The sequence below is a fragment of the Schistocerca cancellata genome, chromosome 5 (genome assembly GCF_023864275.1).
Source record: "Schistocerca cancellata isolate TAMUIC-IGC-003103 chromosome 5, iqSchCanc2.1, whole genome shotgun sequence".
Classification (NCBI taxonomy): Eukaryota; Metazoa; Arthropoda; class Insecta; order Orthoptera; family Acrididae; genus Schistocerca; species Schistocerca cancellata.
The window spans coordinates 331,411,405-331,436,466 of record NC_064630.1 but is presented as its reverse complement, the minus strand read 5'-3'; the positions used below and the strand labels follow the sequence as shown (position 1 = coordinate 331,436,466).

Sequence of the window (25,062 nt, the reverse complement as noted above, 5' to 3'; positions counted from 1 at the left end):
TGGTATTATCTTTCTAGTGGCATAGCTTATGCACCCAACATTATGTGATATCTGTTACACTTTCAATGGATGTGTCATCTCTTTCCACCCCGCCAATTCTATGTCGTATACCTCCAGCATATTGTCATATTCCACATTTAGACATAAAATTCTGCTACTTTTTACTCTCTTCCACACAGAACAGTTTTCTCTTGCTATCAAACATACTTTTCCACCAGTGGAAAAATGTTCCTGCTGGAGTAAAAAAAAAACCAAGTATGTTCCTCTTTAAAAGACTCTGACAGAAAAGAGGGGAACCAGCTGCCTCAATCCTCATTCCTCCTTCCTCACAAAAAATTTTGTCAAGTGAACATGTTTGTACTCTTTTACCACAGAATATTCTAAATCATTTTACCCAATCTCTCTTCGAAGTTAAGCACTCATATCAGTAGCTCTCTCTCACTTCCACTGCTTATATATACATCTCTCTCCCACAACCTCCTTTTTCTCCCACTGATTTATAGTATATCCCACTGAATAAAATCTTCTTGGTTTTCAAGCTACATCAATTCAAATAAAATTCTCACGCTTGAAAACCGAGAAGATTTTATTCAATCCTGCTACTGCAAAAGGCTCACAAGGACAAGTATATCCTACTGTCACTGCCTACTCTCTGATTTACACTATCTGCTTTTGTCTTTCTTCCCTGCTGCCACTGTCTCCATCACACCTCAGTAGCTCAAAAATTGTGGGGGATCCAACTTATTTTTCTCTCTTATACCAAAGTCTTTAAAATTTTGGGCCTCTCACTTGTTCCCACTGCTTCTGTCACCATCTATCTCTCTTTCTCTTCTGCTGCTAGTGTCCATCTCTGACCATCAATATCTACTCTCTGTTTGATTTATAGTGCTATTGTATTCGTCCACATCTGTATCCCTTTCACTGCACTTCTTGTCTCCAAACATCAAATATCACTGCCCCCTTTCTCTTTCCCTCCCACTAGCACTGCCTTCTTTCTCTTCTATCATCATAGTCTCTTTCTCTCCCACTGGTACTGCCTTACTCTCTCTTCCACAATCACCATCATAGTCTCTCTGCTACTCTCTTTCAACACAAAAAAGTGTGGATACGTTTGCATGCCAAAATTTTTGGTGAGAAAGGCAGAACGAAAAATGAGGCAGCTGGTTCCCCACTTTGCTGTCAGAGTCTTTTAAAGAGGATCCTATCTGCCTGTTTTGTGCTCCAGCAGGAGCATTTTTACACTGCTTCCTTCTTTTCCCTGATATGGCAAAATGTGCTGCTCATATAAAACAATTCTATAAGTCAGTAAAGTTTGGACAATTTATTTCTGTACTCCAACACATTTATATACACTGACACATATAAACAGCAAATCATCATTTTCTTGGGGCTCTTGTCCCACTTCAACATGGGGTCGGCCTTGTCACTATGGATTTGGTGGTGTTAGGGTCAGAGGGTGGCCGGATGCCCTTCCTGTCACCACCCCAGACCCCCCGAGACAGAATTAGTGTACCCCAGCTGTCTGCATCTAGTGTAAGCCATGAAATAGTGCGAACGTGTTCAGATGTCTGTGAGTTGTGTAACTGAGGCAGATCATGGGGACCAGCCTGGTATTCACCTAGCATGAAGTGGAAAACCATCTAAAAACCACATCCAGCTGGCTGGCCGGCATACCGGCCCTTGTCGTTAAGCCGCTGGGCAGATTCGATCTGGGCCGGCGCATCTACCCAAGTTCAGGAAGCAGTGCATTAGCACTCTCACCTACTCTGGCAGGTCAACATAGAAACAGCAAATAAGTATGCATAATACAAGGTTAACACTAAACAGTTTATTTGAATAACTTACAGGTAAGGAGTTGGGTGACATCATCAACAACTACCGATATTTGAACAGATGCCCTCACTCTCATTTTCAAGGCAAAATTGCAGTAAGTAAGCACTGCACAAGTGAATTTAAAACCTTGGTTTGCTGATCAGTTTCAGAAATATAAAATGGGTGCACACACGCACACACACACACACACACACAGTAATCACTACTGTTACCGAATGAACCACCAAATTTGGTACATATGATTACAGAGAGAGAGTGTGTGTGTGTGTGTGTGTGTGTGTGTGTGTGTGTGTGTGTGTGTTTTATCTTTCCGAAATTGTTCTTCAGTTTTGCCTCAGAAATTACAGGGTGTTCACCTATAAAAATATCAGCAATAGTCGACTACATCACTCAGCTGCATTCCTGTTAGTTATTTGAACGTTGTATTTGCCAGGAGAAACTCATGCTTCATAAAATTGTTTGCTTTAAATTTTTTCTTGATACTCTGCTCATCAATCAAAATTCACTGAAAACATCTGGCTTGTGATTTGTAATCTTAGAGACCAAAAATTTTATCAGAAATATTTTACTAAATTTGAAAGCTTCCTGGTCTTACATAATTTTTGGCAGTCATTTTAAGTTCTTCTCAGGCATGTTAAGGCCCTTTTAGCCCATTTTTTGCCAATGCAGTACCATTTTCGTCATATCTGTACATGCATGAAGTGCTCATTATACAAAGACAGAGCATCATAAAGTTTATTTGTGAAAAAATTCTGACTAAAAACATAATCTGGTAACCTAAGAACCCTTGTGATGACCCTAGAATGCTTGCCATGTGTTCACAAAGTCAGTTAAAACAACATTTACACCTCTGACTGTATAGTATGTCCATATTTTACATGCATAAGTATTGTATCTTTGAACCTCTGGAGCTCAGGAGGAAGTGTATAATGTTTAAGTTTTAACCATGTACTATAGGATAGCTAATGTAAGCTGTTTCTTCCAACAGATATACTGATCACTAGCCCAAGGGCTATCCAAAATACTTGAACCCTCATCTCTGTAACCAACAGAATCTGAGACAGGACCCCCTGAAAAACAACATTTTCGCATGTGGCTTTTTGAAAAATGTTGGTACCATGCACTGTTGTGCTTGAATCAATTGATTAGCTATGTAAGGAGTACTGCCATCTCTGATGTTGTAACACATCGATATTGAACTATTTACTTATCACTGGTTGCTGTAACTTTCAAGTCCAAGTGCGCCTTTTCTCTAAGAGAGCACTGTCTTACTGTTCTATGCAACAAAGCCCCTGCACTGTTGGTCAGGCACTGTCTTGGTGAATCGTTCTTGGGCTTCAGCATGGAGTGGTCATATGCAGTCACATTGTGAATAAATAAGAGGGTCGCTTGGAAAGCAATGCACCACATTTTCTTTTTTTCAGCTAACAGCAATGGTACAAATGCGAAATTTGAGGTATGCATTATTTGAGGATTCCAGAGTGTGCTCACAAATTCTATGTTTCCTCCGATAGATAGCGTAGCTGCAGCAGTGTTTCAAAATTGTGTCTGTTAAACAATACACGTTACAAGCAGCATGTCATCATTGAATTTCTCATTGTGAAGAAAGAAATAGTTGGGAACATTCACAAACATTTGTGCACAGTTTATGGAGCATCTGAAGTTGACTGAAGTACGGAAGTCATTGTGTAGAGAGGGAGAGGCCATTACAAGAAGATGATTTGGCAGAGCTCCAAGCACTGCATCTCAGCAAGATGTAGCACACCTGACAAGACATAGCTTGCTGATGCACTCATTCATAATCCAAAGAGGCAGCACCTTTAATTCTAAAGCATATGTGAACACATTAACCAAACTCAAGAAGTGCTTCCAGTGACTTCAGGACCATTACAATGCAGGTGATTGATTCAAATAATGATGCTCAGCCTCATACAAGTTTGAGAACTTCAGAACACTTAACTAATCAGTGCTGGACAGTATTACCCCATCCACGCTACTGCTCTGACTTCCACTTGTTTGGGCCATTAAAGAATGCCATTGACATAAGACATTTTGAAGATGATGAAGAAGCAATTTGCACAATGAAGAAATGGCTTTGTGACCAGAACAAGGAGTGGTACCAACAAGGATACATGCCTTTATGTCTCACTGGAGGAAGGCCACAAAACAGGAAAGGGATTATATGGGAGAATAGGGAGTGTAGAAGAAACATCGTTCTTTCTTGTGTGTAACTTAATTGTGTTCAAAAATAATTGCTGAAGAAAAAAAAGTGGTGCTTTTCTGGGTGACCTTCAGAGTAAAAAGAATTTGGTAGAAAGACAATTAAAAGTTGAAAGTATTATATCGCATTTTAGAAGTAAAGTGTTTCAGTAATACAGTTATTTTGTGGAAAGACGCACTTTATTAGTTATGTGATTTAAGGTTGAAATAGTATCATTCTTTGAAATAGTATCATTCTTGTGACTAAGTAATTTTTGTGGAGAAACATACTGCTAGTTGAACGTAAATGAAAATGCTTTCAAGATCAGTGTTTAACTGTTTAGTTAGTGTGGAAACCGACTGCAGCAATGGCTACTTCAGTATGAATGTGAAACATGCTTAACTGTTAACACAAGACTGGATGTGTTTAGGCATTGTTATGGAAGTGTGTTACGGGGTAAAGTGACAATAAAAGAAGTAATTTTCCATTTTCAACTGTATGACTTCAATATTTGAAATGTATAAAAAGACACAAGTTCATTTTAGACACATGGTCAGGTTTATGACGTAACAAATAGTGTTCTCTATGTAAAGTTACCTTACACAAGTCACATACTCCAAAGGCCACAAAAATTTATCTAAAAATAAACCAGACAGACATTTCAGAACATTACAACTCCCTCCCCCCCCCCCCCCCCCCAAAAAAAAAATTGATGTACAAAGAATGTATCTTTGTGTCAAATTCTTCACACCATTTGTCCACAATGCAGCTGCATATGGAGACTCTGTGCAGAAGTCCAACAACCACTCTACTGCACACACCAAGAAGGCATCTGACCACTACCACTGGGGCACTGTTGTCATAGAACAGCAAGCCAATGCTCCCTCAGAAAAAACTCAAGTTTGGCCTAAGAAATTTCAGAACCCAGTGATAAGAAAGAAGTACACAGTACAATATCAATATATTACAACATCAAAGATAGCAGTACTCCTTCCAGTTACTGTACAAATCCAGGTTACCAGTCTTCCAAATTTTTATTGTTATATTCAAGAGCTTTCTTAAGGCAATTGGCAAACCTAGTTTTGTTGTTTGCAGTAGCTGTTCAGTGTGTGAAGCAGTTGACCAGATGATATTATGCAGGTAGTTCTGGAATACTCTTGCTTAATTAGTTCTGGAATACTTCTGCTTACTTCAGACACAGGCTTTGACCAACCACACCTCCGTAACTGCTCATCTCATCTCAGAACAGAATGCATCTCTTTCTGAGTTTTGGATTTTTCAATCTCCTTTTGCTGCACGCTGACAGTTACAGCCACATTGGCTACATCGATGAACTGTGTGTACTACCAGCTCACCAATTATTTCACATCTCATGGATCCTACCTAGTATCTGCTCATTATCCAAGACCTTTGAAAGACTGGGTCTTACCTGCCAACAGCCATTCCTGCATCAGCAATCTCCCCATGTGTACGCTAGTTTTTAATTCATTTCTATATGTCAAGTTCAAAGGGAAATATCAGCTCATTTACAGATCACCCACTCTAACCTCCACCCTTGAAATGTTCTGCGCATTTGAGAGCCATACAAAATTAGTATAAGAAGGGGGATTTCCATTCACCACTTTCCCTTCTCTTGCAGCTTTGCGATGCATTCATTCATGTTCAGCTGTGAGACTTGGAACATAGCACGAGTGAAGTGGAGGCATCAGGTTGCTGCTTTACCACTACTTTAATCCAGGACCATATGGAATATGCCTTATACTGACTACGTGTTTTACACCACCCTACCAAGCCATTGAGGTGTGATTCAGCCAGATCATCTGACCACCAGACTTACTACAGCATGAATATACTATGCTCACTTTAGAGCAAGCCTTAATCAGTCCCACTGGAGCTCAGCCCCCATCAGACCCATCATCTTTTCTATTGTGTCATAAGCCAAGCACTGCACTTATCTCCAGTATGCCAGGTGTCTGGGATGTCACAGCACAAGCACCTGGAGCACACTTTTTAGAACTCTGAGTGAAATACGATATACATGTTAATGTGCCTGTAGCTATCCCTACCTCAGTAGTATTTGGTTTCCAATAGATTGTTCCTGCAACACTGGTGTTTCACCCCACATTAGGAGTTCTTATTTCTTTTCTCCAGAAAGAGTGGGGAAAATGTTTATACCTTCTTCAATACAGGACGTTGGAGAAATAATTGGTTGGAATGATGCATTCCAGTTAAATATCACAAAACTGAAACTGATTGGAAAGGCTAGCCTGCATCAAGCAGTCACAAAGTTTAAAACATGGCCCTGGTTTCAACAGCAGGGGTGCATACATTATGGAAGAACATAGATATAAGAAGAGTGTAAGTTATTATCACGAAATGTTGCCTATACTTCAATAAGAACAGAGCAAGAGCTCAAGACCTTTGCTGAATGTATTTGGTCTGTTTTAATTAGAAGGGGAATGTACTGAGACTGAGTAGGGAAAAAAAGTATTGTTGACTGAAGTTGAGGAATGCACTGCCTATGTATTTCTGAGAGTGACTGACCACTGCACTGAAGGGAAGATTAAATATGATTCCCCTGAGACCCTGCAACAAGCAATCAGGGTTGCATTATTACACAATGAAGTGCAACAGTTCATGCCCTGTTATCAAGAGTTCAGAATACTAGATGTGCTTTTACATCAGAACATTGCTGCAATCGGTGTAGATGCACTGGATATAAAGCCCAGGAAAGTTTGGAGCCAAGTTGCAGTTACTGTAAGCATATAGGCCACGAGCACCTCAACTGTGTATTAAGCACTCAAAAAGCACAAGTTATTCCACAACGCACAATAAATGGAGGCGAAAAATCACAATGTCATCCAAATTTTGAATATGCAATTAAAACTGACCTATCCACCATTCCACACTTCCAGTAATAAAGTTAAGTAAAATATCGAAAGATAGATTAGCGCAGGTGAAAAATGTAATTCTAATCGGGAGAGTTAGTGGGAAGCCCTCAGCATTTCTTGGTGATACAGTTGTTCAAATAAGTGCGCTGTTTGCATCTTCAGTCAAGACGCAAAATTTGATGTTGCCATGCTATCCTCTGAGTGGATTAGGAAGAGAAGTTATTTACAGTATTGGTTCACAGAAAACTGAACTTAAAATAAATAATGGGAAATATGAACTCACTTTTGAAGCAGTATGGAATCAAGAGCAAGACTTCGATGCAATATTACAAAATGATTTCCTTCCACATTTACAAGCTGATGTCGATTTCCAAACACATGAAGTCCAGCTTGGTCAAATCATCCACCCTTGTGTAAGAAAGGTCAAGAAAACAAGCCAAAGTCAAACAATGTACTGAACTCCACACCAACACTGGCAACTTTTCATTGTTACCAATTGCAGTCTCCCCCATCCTACAATTTACGCTGAAAAGATTTAGGACACAGTTAATTACTGTGCTAGTTATTTTTATGATGGGCACTGATTATTTATTAACTGTCTCCTGACATACTTGGCCTCTCTATGTGACAACTGGTTAGTAAAAATTTTTAATCAGGTTCATTGAATACACTTCATATTATCCTGCTTGAGGAAGATGTGTCAAAAGCACAAAAGGATGTTGTCTTCCAGGGTCACATAATTACAGGGACACATTTTAAGCAACTACCAGTGTCTAGGTTGATCATAGCATTTGTTTCGTTTCACTTTCTTGTTACAGCCTCTTTTGTCATCTATTACCTTCTTTTCTTGTTCTCACATCCCACTGAACTACCTATTTGCTTTGCTTTTATCAGGCAATTAATAATATTATGTTTCCCATTTTACTTGTTTTGTCAGTGCATATTGTGGTACTTTATGTGTTACAACTGAGATATTTAAAAAATTCTAATTCTAATTGGAAAGCTATCACAAAACTGGGTACCTAAGAGCACCATTGCAAGCAATTTCACACAAACAATGAGCATAAGTCCACCCTTCTATTGCTCACTCCAGGTCGTGTTGATCAACTCCATGTGCTGGTAGGATACTGACTCTGCTAATATGTAGTGTCACATCATCCCGCCAGCACTTCTGACCAGCACGATCAAGGTTCGACTCCTCCCATTGCTAAATTGCACTTTTTTATCACCTTATATGCTGCATCATCACTGGAACTACAAAACTTCATTCATCTCTAAATGATTTAAATCTAGAGCTGAATTACCTCTGGTAAACCATTAAAAGAGATTTTGATTCAGAAATCAGGTAAAACAGCTCTCTTTTACTGCACTTTGCAGAAACAGGTAAACTTCCCTCTCTGTCCCTCTTTTTCTGTTGCACACTATACAATTCTTTTCACTGAAAACAAAGAAGGGGGAGAGAAAGGTGCATACTAACAGTGAAATGGCAACATGAAATATTTTGTGACAAATTTATTATAATTGGAAAATATGCAACTGAGATTTCCTTGAAAGGACATCATAAATATTTTTATACAGCTTCACTATAGCTATGCATATACATCCCTATGTAACAACTGATATCGTTACAGCCATAGCTAAAATAGACACTAGCTTTCACAGAAGCAGATTATGAAGCAACTTAACAGATTTACGCAGTCAACAAAATACAGTTCTCATCTGAAAAGTATTTCCATGTTTCTTTATCAAGTACTGTCTTATATATATTTTACAACACAAAAGAAAAACTTCAGAGGAAAATTTTATATTTTGGTTGGCTACGGCATATAAAAATAATGTGTGGACCTCTAGTACACATCTGAAATAATTCCATTTATATCAATTTAAATTATGTCAGTTATGTTTCTCAAAATTTATACATACAGTGAAGGGCAAAGCTCAGTTCTCCAAAGTGTCTGGCAACTGAAATTAACACAGACGAACATTCTCGGAGTGATTCCTTGGCTAGTGACATCACTAGTGGTGCCACTGACTGTATCACTATGTGGGCATGCTGGCCACTCAGAATTGATGCAGCTGCACTGATAACTGCAGCTCGTACCTGTAAATCAAATAAGTGTTTGTCCACTGCAGTAGCTCAAGGTACTCAGTCACATATTACCAATGCTAAGTTTTCATAGTGTCCAAGTTACAACTGTTAACTTTGATGGTCAATCTTTCAAGTTAAACTGTAATGTGGACTACAGAGACTATTTCTATTAACCAACACAAAAAAGTCAGAATATTAACAAAAGAAATCAAGTTTATGGTATTTATCAAGTAGTTGATGATGACTCCTTTTTTATTATTAAAGAATCTGTAAGAATTGGGCCTAAATTAATATTCAATGATTCTTATTTAAGTTTCACATTGTTACCACCAGCCACTGGCAGTATCTTGCCTGTGAAGTGTCTGAGGGATTGATGCACCAACATGCTTCTCACATTGTGCTGCAATCCAGGGGAGACAAAAATGTTTTCTGGGCTGTACCCTCTACTAAACCCCCCAATGTAGAAAGGAGCCTGGAAGAAGGCTGTCTTGAAACAAATGACCAATAAGATCTAACCATTTTTTAATTAGTGGGTTGTTTCCACTTCTAGATGGGATGGATGACCTCTACGACAGCAGAGTAATGTTGAGGCAGTAGGTTTCTGTTAGGATGATAATCAATGGTTGCTCTAGGAAACATCATTATTAGACACAAATTTTACTGGAGAACAAACCACACAATTGTAGTAAAGCAGCACAGTGATGTGTAAGTGCCCCCTGGACATGTGCTGATGGCAGCTAATGTGGCACTGCTAATGCAACAGGCAGCCAACAGCCTGTTTGATGCTAGCCGCTGGCAGGAATGCTGAGACAAGGAGGTCTGAAGCGGCATGTATACTTTGATCCCAACCATGTACATCATAGTAAGACCATAGCCTGGAGGTGTAGTAACTGGCCTGCTGAAGCCCCAGTTACCCTGTGTTTCTGCTGTATCAATGTTATTGAGTTGCTTGTGCCAGCTATGTGGAAATCAACTGATGGTGTTGCTGCATCTGACATAATTGTCTTTTGATAGGCTCTGCACTCACTGGCTTTCATGGGCATTTGCAACAGCCATGCAAGTATTCCTATTTTACTCCATAGCACTGAAAAATAGTGGTGGCACTACATATCATCCGCCTCTGGTGCATCTAGCCTCTGGATCTTAGCTCAGGGTAATTCTGCAATGACTCGACGTACATTCCCACACTGATACTTACTTGTGAACAGTACATTTTTCTTAAGACTAGTAAGTTTAAACCACAACGATCAATTGACTACGAACCTGACCTACAGTATTAACCCACAGAATTTTCTTTTTTACAGTAAATTCCTCAAATGATTACTTATAAACTAACAGGGCAAAGTTACCAAATTCTTCACTCTCATTTATTATCTTTTAAAAACTACTTACCAATAAATTGGCTAAATAAATTTCCTGCAAAATTAACAGAGTAGCATAAAACTGTTAACACTGACTCCTACCAGACTATTCTTCATCGTGCCATAAATTGTTACGTCCTTCATTAACCATGACACAAAATGTTGCTTAAAGGCATTATGTCATTAATTTCATTGGTGCATTTGAGCAAAAGAAAAGAACCTGCACTATGACTCATTAAACATATTAATCACTGGAAAACATATTCTTACCATTAATCACAACAAATTTTCACACAAAGTAATGAATTCTCTAATGCCACTGCCAACAAATACAGAAAAAACTAAAACTAATACTGGAAAATTCTTTTATCCCTCAAAAACTCTCTTCGACTAAGTCACCTTTAACACTAAATGGTCTGACTTCACTGATACATCATGTTTGACATCTCTTTTTGTGTATTTGGTGGTTTCTTATGCCACTGTTCTGGTACATAATCCAAAACTTTGTCTCTGCAACAATAGTTCCTCTTCTGTTTTTCTAGAAAAAACATATCTAAGACTATACTCCTATGACACCCATATACAGTATTAAGACAGACAATATGTTGACATGTAGTTCCATTTATTTCCCTCACTGTAATGTTAATTGCAGATTGTGTCCTCCCCACAATGCTAAGCTTTCCTGTAACCTCACTCACACAAAGAATTTCCTGGCACCTTATGACACTATGTCATGCAGATTAAGCATTAGTGGTTTCATCCACAGTTTAAATGGTTTTTCTCTCATGACAAATGAACCTTGCAACAGTAGTTCACTGGTGACAGTTTGCCCAAGCTGAGACATAGTCTTCCTGAATTCAACCATATGTTGCCGAAGGGCAGGTTTGGTATTATGAAACAGAAAATTTAATCTTAGTGCACCTATACTACAACTGGGCTCACATTCCTCAGAGGATTTTACATCCTTCCCACCTGCTACTTCTGAGGAGGCTAGGTCACCACAGGTGGCAAAGAATTTGTGTGCTTTGGAAATAAATGTGTCTGTACAACTTCATTACCCACAACATCTGCAACACAGTGAGCCGTATTGATGATAGCTTTCGTTGCATCATATGCAGTATCTCTAACAACATTACTCTACACTTCCACTCTTCATAGCACAAAAATCATCAGCACATGCACTTGTCATGTACATCTGGCTCGGGTTCCATGACCTCTAAACAACATCCATGATCACTCATTGGGATAGATACTACTGCACATAAACACCTATGTTCCTCTCCAAACACTTTTATACTTCAGCACAGCATACACCTACTCCACCTGGCATTACAAATGGTTCAAAATTGGCATTTTCACTAGAATATTGGAAATGATAATTTTACAAACTTCCCTTAACTTTGACAACCCTACTACTTTCTGCACCTGCACAAGCACAACCTCCTTTCCTTCTTTCAAGCTTCTCCAAAATTCTCATATTTCTTACTCCTGCAAACTCATTTTTAATCAACCAGTCATTAAATTCTTTCCATATCCTCCCAGCATACTCTGGAACAACTGTTCTGCACAAAGCTCTGTTCCTTGCCACAGCCTATATTATCTTAGACATATTTGGATTGTCTGCTTGAAACTGAGCTGCTTGGGCTGTGAAAATTTGCAATGTTTTGTCCAGTGTAGTTCCCTATGATATTTAAAATGACATGTTTGAACAATTGCATAAAACTCTAACATACAACAAGAACAAAACAGAATGATGACAAGAACACTTAAACATAAAACTATTCTAACACTCTAACTTAAGTTCTTCACCTGAGCAGCTACTCAAGACTACTACTGTACATGCTTAAACATAATGAGCCACCAGTTTAAATCCAAACACATTGTCTGTTCCAAATAGTGCAAATTAGCACACACTCTCAGACTTGTGGAAACTCTATTCACTACAACAAAACAGCAACAATAGAGAAAACAAAACCAAATAACCAGATCGACACTTATCTATAATGCTTTCATAACAATTCTTGGTAAAATTACTCCTGAGTCACTACACATGGTTGACACTTTAAACACTTCTACACAATGAGCCACATATACATTGCTGATGATAAGACAGACTTGCTCTAATGACCAAATGCAAGACAACACTTATATTTAGACATCAACATAACATTGCCTGAGTTTATCTTCCACATGCAGAACCTACAAATACCATTCAGTCCCTAGCAAAAGACCCACTGACAGGTCATGATACCTGCAGACAAATAAAAACACACACACACAATAAATACTGCATTCACACTACTGCATGTTCATGCTATGAGTTAAGTCTCGTGACGTTTCTGGTACAGCTGCAGACGTTGATACCATATCTGACACCAAAATATAGACGCCTGGAGTGGATGAACTCTATGGTGGCAGGAATGAGTTGAGGTGATGGATTGTTGTCAGAATGATGGCTTATGGTTGCTCAAGGTAACATCATTATTAGTCACATATTTTATTGAAGAACAGGCTAGAACACTTGTAGTGACACTGTGGTGTGTGCTGACTGCAGTAACTGTGGCAGCCTCTACACCTACATCTACATATACATCCACTGATGCAACAGGCAGCCAGGGGCCAATTTGATGCTGGTGGTGGGTAGAAATGCTGACACACAGAGTTCACAATGGTGTGAGTACTGTCTGCCACAGCTGTTCACCTCAAGGATGATGTGCTGGTAGGTGTGGTAACCCATTGTGATTCTTGCAGCAGAAGACAGCCTCCAGCAATGGTATTTGCCTTTGCAAGTGGAGGCATCAAGCATCAGTATGCTCACCCACGTGTAGATGGTTGAGAAGCTGCATCACTCCGGTCTTGAACTGCTGCCCTTGAAAGCAGAAGACTGTGTCTGTTGTGAGACTAGAGATGGCCCACCAACTGGAAGGAAGACTCAGTGCAAGTCATAGGCTTGCAGTTGGTGGATGCGGAATCTCATGGTGGCTGCTTGCAGAACAATGCCCCCCCCCCCCCCCCTCGACTGGAACAAATCACCCCTCGTAGATGGTGCTGCCAAACTAAGATCTGTTTGGCTGGAAATTATGGGTAATTATACTGGTTCGGTGCCTATTTGTTTTGCTGAAGCACCACATACACCAAAATATGAGTCCATACCTTGGAGATGTAGTAACTGACCTACCAAGGCTGCAGTCACTCTGCATTCTGCTGTATAGAAGTTACTGAGTTGCTGGCCACTGGCTTGGCCTAGTATGTATAAAGGGTGTTCAAAATGAAATGAACTGGAGGCATAAATACAGAAACCAGTACCTGTATGTTACAAGTACTGACTCTAGCTGTTGAGACACTTGTCCCACTGTGACACAAGGTGGTGAATGGCTGTCTCATAATGTTCCCAGTTCTCCACGTACAGCTGGATATTGTCGTCCGAGGTAAATCATTTGCCTGTCAGAGCCTTTTTAAGGGGACCAAAAATGGCTCCCTTCTGATTCACTTCCTGCAACATGAGACAGCAATGAATGCCCAATGTTACTCACAAACCTTGACCAACCTTTGCCAAGCGATCAAATCAAAACAACCAGGCAATCTCACCCATGGGGTCATTCTGCTCCATGACAATGCAAAGCCTCATGCGGCCAACACAGTCATGGCACTCCTTCAGAAGTTCAAGTGGGAGGTTCTCAGCCATTTTTTGTCCCCTTAAAAAGGCTCTGAGGGGCAAACACTTCACTTCAGATGATGACGTCCAGCTGTATGTGCAAAACTGGTTAACATCGCAGCCCTGGGAATTTTATAAGACAGCCGTTCACCACCTTATGTCACAGTGGGACAAGTGTCTCAACAGCTAGGGTCAATAATTCTAACATATGGGTGCTGGTTTCTGTAATTATGCCTCCGGCTCATTTCTTTTTGAATGCCCCTTATAGAAACTGACCAGAGATGATGCAGCATAAGACATAATGCTGTTTTGGTCAGCTTTGCACTCACTTGCTCCCGTGGCCTTTTGAAACAGCTACGGTAGTGTCGCTATTTTACTCAGTAATGGTATTACATACCCAATACCAAACACAGATCTAAGAAGTGATGGAATACCCAGGATGGAATAATGACAGTAGTATGAAAAGGATAATTGCTACTCACCATTAAGAGAAAATGTTGAGTGGCAGACAGGTAACACGAAAAGACTGCTATACATTTGAGCTTTTGGTCAAAGCATCTTCTTCTAAATTGTAAAATACACACCCATTCAAACAACCACCTCACACACACACATGACCTTCGTCAAGGTGCTTCTGTGAATGTGCGTGTGTGTTTTATATGTTAAAAGAGGGCCTTCTGCTTGAAAAATCAACTGTATTGCTGTCTTTTTGTTGTCCTTGTCACAACTCAACATTTCCTCTGTATGGTGAATAGCAATCATTCCTTTTTCATAATACTGATATAGATTTGAGAAGATAGAATCAAATATAAAGAAGTTCTGGTTGATGTACATGTCCTTCGACAATGCATATCATTTAGTGTTCCAACACTGCCTCATGGCCCTGTTCCATGCATTCTGTGAATGCGTGAGCCACTTGGTCACCTTTGCCTGGGGCACTTGGTCAGGGCAGAACAGTTTCATAGGCCATGGTTGGCTGCCCTACTGCCCAAATATCAGCTGTCTGCCCACTCGCCGTTGCCAATGGATGACTGGCTGCCTGTATGTTGGCAGTTGAGCTGGAACAGGCTGGTTTAGTACACGCAAAATACAGGAAAGTGCTAGGACTCAGAAATATTTTAACCAAAAATGTGTGTGGTAAGATATGGTTGATAAGAAGACCTCAGGAGGTCACATTTCATTCTCAAAAACATACTTGGCTAGTGACGGCGCCCCAAGTTGTAACCATGGTTGCTTCCAGTTTCCAATTTTTGAGCACTTCCCTATGTTTTTGCTGTAGTATACGTTTCACAACAGAATCCTTTTACCATTGGATTTATCATGGACAGGACAATTACATATTAAGAAGTTGTATAAAACAAGTATCTTAGGAATTTGGGGAATATGGATAAAAACAGAGGAAATAAATATCGAGTAATAAATAATAAAAGTATTAAAAGATACTGAATGAATTAAATGCTTGGGAGTTTATAATACAAAAATTGATGGATTCTGTAAGTCAGTATGAATACATAAAAGACATGATGTCTGTCTAGGAAATAGTAATTTGTAGTTCTTCTTTTTTGTGTGTATTTAGTATTAACTGATTTGAATACATCACTATTTATCAACTGGTGTATTCTTAGGAAAAACTTAAGATGATAATTTTTTAGTGTCACCCATAAATTTTGGAAACTTGCATGAAATTCTTAGTAACTTGATGTTTCTAGAGTGGGAAAGGGAACTAATTTTGGAACAATGTTTAGTATTTACAGATAAATAACATGATAGGAATGACTTTATCTGAAGCAAAAAACCCTCATTTGTTTACATAGTACACAAATTATATTTTTGTAAATATTTGCAGTGTTAATTAAACCTATCATAGAAACATTAAAATGATACATTCCATAAAAAATACATATAATAATAATTATCATGATAAGGGTCAAGGAGAAAGGCAAATTGTTGCATTATGGAGCTGAAGTTAATGTTAAATAGTGTTTTTGATCTCTCATCCCCTGCCCCCAAGAAAAGATGGAAGTGAGACTGGCCATCACTCAGGGACACTTGCACTGTTGTATGAGTGAAGGGCAGCAGAGCAGGGGCTATTCACACTTGGGAGTGTCAAGTGGTGAAAAGTGCAAGGAAAATCAAGGAACAGTGGCCAACTACGACATTTACGTCTTTTTTTTAAATATTTTCTGTCATTCCTCAGTTTGCTTCTATATTTTTGGACATGTGGTCCATCTGTGCAACCAAAGGGAAGACTGCCTGTTTTGTTTTGTGCCATCAAAGGGGAGACTGTTTGTTTTGTGCCATATAAAGCAATTATTATATACATAAAGCAAATGTGCAATATAAACCACTGGTGAGGCTTCATAAATAAAAAGAAGTGTTACACATATTACATAAAATCATAGAGCCTTTCATTTAGTTGCACAGAGGAACTACATCTCAAAGAAAATGATGTTTAGTTTGTCTTGTGTTTCAATGATTTGATTTATGTATTTGTTGCAAATTTATGTACAAAGAGAAAGAAAAACTTAGGTAAAGTTTAAGTTTGTGTTTTATATATTGGCCATATACTGTCTTCCAGGTTTTTTTTAAATCCCGTTTTGTGACTTATTGGTACTAAACAACTATTTTTATTGAACTTTTGCCACTTATTTATTACATATTCTCTAAATCCATGCTGTGAATAGATCACAGGCGTATGGAATAAGTCAATATTACAAGCTTGTTGTGGTTATTATGATATAAACATCCTATGGGATTAAATAAATACTACTAATGAATTAAATAATTAAACATCAGACAGATCACACACACACACACACACACACACACACACACACACACACACAATGATCTGATGATGAATTTAAATTTTATTGCAACATGGATGTTATACATCATTCTCAAGAATTTCCATATGGTGCACAATGTGTAATGAGCCCTGCAGCAGAAAATGTCTTAAGTTTTCTTTCACATTCAAAACATCATGAAGCGAGGGAATCAAAAACCCTGCAGCCACTGAGCTGAATCCCCTTATGCAGTGTACTAAAGTTTGTAAGTTCGGAATGAATGTCTCATTTCTTCTGTTGCCTTGAGTGTGATAAAACACTGTTTTCCTTATGAAAGACATTACGGAGAATATGTATTGAGCAGCAGATGTAATGATTTTAAGTTTCTGCATTTGGTTCTTGTGTGAACACCATTCAAGAATCACATGACTCGTTACTGTGCATATGGCACTTCCCCCATCAGCAACCAATTCCCCCAAAAGATAATTCCATAAATCATGATGGCATGAAAGTAACCAAAATATGTTAATTTAATAGGTTCCATATTCCTACAAGAATAACTAATGTGTAAAGCACAAGTTTCAGGATTCAGCTGTTAGTACAGATCTATGATGTGGCTTGATCAGTTCAGTTCACTGTCAGTACGTAAGCTCAGGTATTCTGTAGTGTCTACCCTTGCTATCCCCCCCCCCCCCCTCACCCCCGCCCGCCTGAACCATGGACCTTGCCATTGGTGGGGAGGCTTGGGTGCCTCAAGGATACAGATTGGGTGCCTCAAGAATACAGATAGCCGTACCGTAGGTGCAACCACAACAGAGGGGTATCTGTTGAGAGGCCAGACAAACGTATGGTTCCTGAAGAGGGGCAGCAGCCTTTTCAGTAGTTGCAGGGGCAACAGTTTGGATGATTGACTGATCTGGCATTGTAACACCAACCAAAATGGCCTTGCTGTGCTGGTACTGCGAACGGCTGAAAGCAAGGGGAAACTACGGCCGTAATTTATCCCAAGGGCATGCAGCTTTACTGTATGGTTAAATGATGATGGCACCCTATTAGGCAGAATATTCCAGAGGTATAATAGTCCCCCCATTCGGATCTCCAGGCAGGGACTACTCAGGAGGACGTTGTTATCAGAAGAAAGAAAACTGGCATCCTATGGGTCGGAGTGTGGAATGTCAGATCCCTTAATCAGGCAGGTAGGATAGAAAATTTAAAAGGGGAAATGGATAGGTTAAAGTCAGATATAGTGGGAATTATTGAGTTTGGTGGCAGGAGGAACAAGACTTCTGGTCAAGTGACAACAGGGTTATAAATACAAAATCAAATAGAGGTAACACAGGAGTAGGTTTAATAATGAATAAAAAAATAGGAATGCAGGTAAGCTACTACAAACAGTATAGTGAATGCATTATTGTGGCCAAGATAGATACAACTCCCACCCCTACCACAGTAGTAAAAGTTTATATGCCAACTAGCTCCACAGATGACGAAGAGATTGATGAAATGTATGATGAGATAAAAGAAATTATTCAGATAGTGAAGGGAGGCAAAAATTTAATAGTCATGGGTGACTGGAACTTGATAGTAGGAAAAGGAAGAGAGGGAAAAGTAGGAGGCGAATATGGACTGGGGGTACGGAATGAAAGAAGAAGCCACCTGGTAGAATTCTGCACAGAGCATAACCTATTCATAGCTAAGTTCAAGAATCATAAAAGAATGTTGTATACATGCAAGAAGCATGGAGATACTGACAGGTTTCAGATAGATTATATAATGGTAAGACAGAGATTTAGGAACCAGGATTTGAATTGTAAGACATTTCCAGGGGCATATGTGGACTCTGATCACAATCTATTGGTTATAAACTGTAGATTAAAACTAAAGAAACTGCAAAAAGGTGGGAATTTAAGGAGATGGGACCTGGATAAACTGACAGAACCAGAGATGGTAGAGAGTTTCAGGGAGAGCATTAGGAACGATTGACAAGAATGGGGGAAAGAAATACAGTAGAAGAAGAATGGGTAGCTTTGAGAGATGAAACAGTGAAGGCAGCACAGGATCAAGTAGGTAAAAAGATGAGGGCTAATAGGAATCCTCTGGTAACAGAAGAGATACTGCATTTAACTGATGAAAGGAGAAAATACAAAAATGCAGTAAATGAGGCATGCAGAAAGGAATACAAAAATCTCAAAAATGAGATCGACAGGAAGTGCAAAATAGCTAAGCAGGGATGTCTAGAGGACAAATGTAAGGACATAGAGGGGTATATCACTAGGGGGAAGATAGATACTGCCTACAGGAAAATTATAGAGACCTTTGGAGAAAAGGGACCCACTTGCATGAATATCAAGAGCTCAGATGGAAACCCAATTCTAAGCAAAGAAGGGAAAGCAGAAAGGTGGAAGGAGTGTATAGAGGGTCTATACAAGAGCGATGTTCTTGAGGACAATATTATGGAAATGGAAGAAGATGTAGATGAAGATGAAATGGGAGATATGATACTGCTTGAAGAGTTTGACAGAGCACTGAAAGACCTGAGTCAAAACAAGGCCCCAGGAGTAGACAACATACCATTAGAACTACTGATAGCCTTGGGAGAGCCAGTCCTGACAAAACTACCATCTGGTGAGCAAGGTGTACGAGTCAGGCGAAATACCCTCAGTCTTCAAGAAGAATATAATAATTCCACTCCCAAAGAAAGCAGGGGTTGACAGGTGTGAAAATTACCGAACTATCAGTTTAATAAGCCACAGCTGCAAAATACTAACAAGAATTCTTTACAGACGAATGAAGAAACTGGTAGAAGCCGACCTTGGGAATGATCAGTTTGGATTCTGTAGAAATGTTGGAACATGTGAGGCAATACTGACACTACAACTTATATTATAAAATAGATTATGGAAAGACAAACCTACATTTCTAGCATTTGTAGACTTAGAGAAAGCTTTTGACAATGTTGACTGGAATACTCTGTTTCAAATTTCACTTTGTATTCACCTTCTCCTTTTTACCGCAATCTGCTATACAATTTTATCCCGCCTATATATACTCAATAATACATCACCCACTTCCAAACCATAACCAAAAAATTTTTTTCCACTTTCAACACTACCGCTGCTATAAAAACCACCGTTTCTAGTTCACAAACAGTTCCTTTCACCTATTAAACAACCATTTCGGCTAGTTCTGATAACTTTCGCTTTATTTCCATTTCTGTTTTTCAAACAGCACTGATAATTTTTAGCCACTTCCCACAGGCTTTAACGTCATTATTTCTTCACCAGACAATTGTTAGCCTCATTTTCATAATCTGCCACCACAAAACCACTCCTTTTAATACACTTACACGCAGATTTTTCGAAATTTTCCCGAATTTCTCCATCCTTTAACGTGTTTTGGCGGCAACACAACCACCTAACCTTTGTGCACATCGTTGTCTACCAACCCAAGTTCACCACAGGATCAACACAACCAACACTTTTTCGCCTTTTTTCACAACAGATCTCCAGTTACTTTCTAGTTCACCTTTATCTCTCCCCATATATGCATATTTTTTTTCATTTTCATTTCAACCTCATGTTACACTTTCCACCTTCTAATACCATGTCACCCTCACAACATCCCCACAACGATCCCATAAAGTTTTATTTACATTCCCTCCGCAAACATGCCTTCACCCTAGCCAGATTACGCTTGCATATTTTATTTTCCCAGGCTTGTCTGACATTTGGCATTACCCCCAAAGGCCTCACACTTAAAGTTCCCATCTCTGGCTGCAACCCTTCTTTCCATCAGTCCCTATACCAGTTTCAAACTGAACAATCCATTGCCCTCACCCACCTAATCCTTCACCTACACATCAACTCAGCCAATTAACACACCCGTCAGCTCCTATTCTTAATAAAAGTCCTCAATCTTTCCTCTCCCACATCCACACCGGCTGTTCAGAGCATCCTCCTACAGGCCAACCGCAAATTAGAACAGCATGCCACCCTCCACCTCAAAAAACTATCCAATCTCCTGGTTTCCCACCTCCGGAAAGGCAACTCACTCACCCTTCACAACCTTTCCAGCAAACCTCAACCTCCTCTCTTTGCACACAAACTCAGTCTCTCCCATCTACTCAATCTCCCACTTCCAGCTCCACTCCCTCCAAAACCTCAAAATTCCAATCAACACAATCTGGAACCACAACACCCTAATTCAGTAGTTAACCTTTCCTCCAAACCTCTCTCCCAATCCGAAACTTCTGTCCTATCCAAAGGCCTCACCTTCAGCCCCACTCCCAGATTCAACCAAACAGCCCTTGTCAAAGATTTACTGTCCTACACTCGTACTCTCTGCTGGAAAAATCACTTTGCCACGAAGAAAAATGATCCTAATCCTACTCCTAATGATACAACTCCCCAAGACACTATCCAAATTGAACCTTGCCTGGAACAGTTCCGTCCTCCGTCACAGCGGGACCCACCTCCTCTTCCTCAAAATCACCCTCTCCAAACCTTCCAGGAATGTCTGACTTCCAGCCTTGCCTCTCAATCCTTCTTAAAAAACCTTAATCCTACTCCCAACATCACCACTGCTGAAGCCCAGGCTATCCGTGATCTGAAAGCTGACCGATCCATCGTCATCCTTCCGGCGGACAGGGGTTCCACGACCGTGGTACTTGATCGTTGCGAGTATGTGGCTGAGGGACTGCGTCAGCTTTCTGACAACACCACATACAAAGTTTGCCAAGGTAATCCCATTCCTGATGTCCAGGCGGAGCTTCAAGGAATCCTCAGAACCTTAGGCCCCCTACAAAACCTTTCACCTGACTCCACCAACCTCCTGACCCCACCAACACCCCGCACCCCTACCTTCTACCTTCTTCCCAAAATTCACAAACCCAATCATCCCAGCTGCCCCATTGTAGCTGGTTACCAAGCCCCCACAGAACGTATCTCTACCTACGTGGATCAACACCTTCAACCCATTACATGCAGTCTCCCATCCTTCATCAAAGACGCCAACCAGTTTCTCGAACGCCTGGAATCCTTACCCAATCTGTTACCCCCAGAAACTATCCTTGTAACCATTGATGCCACTTCCTTATACACAAATATCCCGCACGTCCAGGGCCTCACTGCGATGGAGCACTTCCTTTCATGCCGATCACCTGCCACCCTACCTAAAACCTCTTTCCTCATTACCTTAGCCAGCTTCATCCTGACCCACAACTTCTTCACTTTTGAAGGCCAGACATACCAATAATTAAAGGGAACAGCCATGGGTACCAGGATGACCCCCTCGTATGCCAACCTAATCATGGGTCGCTTAGAGGAAGCCTTGGTTACCCAGGCCTGCCAACCCAAAGTTTGGTACAGATTTATTGATGACATCTTCATGATCTGGACTCACAGTGAAGAAGAACTCCAGAATTTCCTCTCCAACCTCAACTCCTTTGGTTCCATCAGATTCACCTGGTCTCACTCCAAATCCCATGCCACTTTCCTTGATGGTGACCTCCACCTGCCCAATGGCCAGCTTCACACATCCGTCCACATCAAACCCACCAACAAGCAACAGTACCTCCATTATGACAGCTGCCACCCATTCCACATCAAACGGTCCCTTCCCTACAGCATAGGTCTTCGTGGCAAACGAATCTGCTCCAGTCCGGAATCCCTGAACCATTACACCAACAACCTGACAACAGCTTTCGCATCCCGCAACTACCCTCCCGACCTGGTACAGAAGCAAATAACCAGAGCCACTTCCTCATCCTCTCAAACCCAGAACCTCCCACAGAAGAACCACAAAAGTGCCCCACTTGTGACAGGATACTTTCCGGGACTGGATCAGACTCTGAATGGGGCTCTCCAGCAGGGATACGACTTCCTCAAATCCTGCCCTGAAATGAGATCCATCCTTCATGAAATCCTCCCCACTCCACCAAGAGTCTTTCCGCCGTCCACCTAACCTTCGTAACCTCTTAGTTCATCCCTATGAAATCCCCAAACCACCTTTCCTAACCTCTGGCTCCTACCCTTGTAACCGCCCCCGGTGTAAAACCTGTCCCATGCACCCTCCCACCACCACCTACTCCAGTCCTGTAACCCGGAAGGTGTACACAATCAAAGGCAGAGCCACATGTGAAAGCACCCACGTGATTTACCAACTGACCTGCCTACACTGTGACGCATTCTATGTGGGAATGACCAGCAACAAACTGTCCATTCACATGAATGGACATAGGCAGACAGTGTTTATTGGTAATGAGGTTCACCCTGTGGCTAAACATGTCTTGGTGCACGGCCAGCACATCTTGGCACAGTGTTACACCGTCTGGGTTATCTGGATACTTCCCACTAACACCAACCTATCCGAACTCCGGAGATGGGAACTTGCTCTTCAATATATCCTCTCTTCCCGTTATCCACCAGGCCACAATCTCCACTAATTTCAAGTTGCCGCTCTCATGTCTCACCTGTCATTCAACATCCTCTTTGCCTCTGCACTTCCGTCTCGACTGACATCTCTGCCCAAACTCTTTGCCTCTGTATATGTCTGCTTGTGTCTGTATATGTGTGGATGGATATGTGTGTGTGTGCGAGTGTATACCTGTCCTTTTTTCCCCCTAAGGTAAGTCTTTCCACTCCCGAGATTGGAATGACTCCTTACCCTCTCCCTTAAAACCCACATCCTTTCATCTTTCCCTCTCCTTCCCTCTTTCCTGATGAAGAAACCATTTGTTGCGAAAGCTTGAATTTTGTGTGTATGTTTGTGTTTGTTTGTGTGTCTATCGACCTGCCAGTGCTTTTGTTTGGTAAGTCTCATCATCTTTGTTTTTAGATATATTTTTCCCACGTGGAATGTTTCCCTATATATATATATATATAGTTATAATAGAAGGAAACATTCCACGAAGGAAAAATGAATGGACACAGGCAGACAGTGTTTGTTGGTAATGAGGATCACCCTGTGGCTAAACATGCCTTGGTGCACGGCCAGCACATCTTGGCACAGTGTTACACCGTCCGGGTTATCTGGATACTTCCCACTAACACCAACCTGTCAGAACTCCGGAGATGGGAACTTGCCCTTCAGCATATCCTCTCTTCTCGCTATCCGCCAGGCCTCAATCTCCGCTAATTTCTAATTTCAATCTGCCGCCACTCATACCTCACCTGTCTTTCAACATCATCTTTGCCTCTGTACTTCCGTCCCGACTGACATCTCTGCCCAAACTCTTTGCCTTTACAAATGTCTGCTTGTGTCTGTGTATGTGTGGATGGATATGTGTGTGTGTGTGAGTGTATACCTGTCCTTTTTTCCCCCTAAGGTAAGTCTTTCCGCTCCCGGGATTGGAATGACTCCTTACCCTCTCCCTTAAAACCCATATCCTTTCGTCTTTCCCTCTCCTTCCCTCTTTCCTGATGAGGCAACAGTTTGTTGCGAAAGCTTGAATTTTGTGTGTATGTTTGTGTTCGTTTGTGTGTCTGTCGACCTGCCAGCACTTTCATTTGGTAAGTCATATATATATATATATATATATATATATATATATATATATATATATATATATATAAGTAAAATATAACATCTGCACAATTTCAGTGCAGTAATGTGTTCATTGTAAATAAGTGTGTGTGTGTGTGTGTGTGTGTGTGTGTGTGTGTGTGTGTGTAAGCACAATCTAACTTCAGCACCAGTTCAGTGCAGCAATGTGTTCATTGTAAATAAGTATTTAGTAGATGTATTACACATTTATTACCTTACAAATAAATAAAAAACTTTTTTATTTTAAATTCAGTGCATTGGCATTTGTAAAATGATTCTTCCATATAGCATTCATTAAAAAATGACGACCATGCCACTTGGGACCTGTGGAATGGTACATTAGCTTGTTTGAGTTGTAAATATTTGTCATGTATTGTTGTTTTTCTGACATGTTCTATATACTGGAGGACCTCCTCACTATGGATCAATTGGAATGAAAGTAAATCTAATCTAATCTTGGCAACAAAAATATCCTCAGCAAATCACAGTTTGGGTTTCAGAAGGGTTGTTCTACTGAGAATGCCACTTACATGTTCACCCACCAGATATTACAAGCATTAAATAACAAAATAGCACCAGTAGGTATTTTCTGTGACCTATCCAATGCATCTGATTGTGTGACTCACAGTATACACCTAGATCAACTTAAGTTCACAGACACTTCATATTCATTTCTGCACCTCTAGAGGTACTGCACCAGTCATA

At 40.4% G+C, this 25,062-nt stretch overlaps 1 protein-coding gene across 1 annotated transcript in view; it reads right to left on the bottom strand.

Annotated features, from left to right (window-relative positions):
• Positions 1-8,534: 8,534 nt before the first annotated feature.
• LOC126188522 (uncharacterized) overlaps positions 8,535-25,062 on the bottom strand; it is a 145,233-nt gene continuing 128,705 nt past the window's right edge. The window contains exon 8 of the mRNA XM_049930124.1: positions 8,535-9,025. Coding sequence (XP_049786081.1) covers positions 8,831-9,025 — 195 coding nt within the window. The 3' untranslated portion in view covers positions 8,535-8,830. The remainder of the gene's footprint in view (positions 9,026-25,062) is intronic.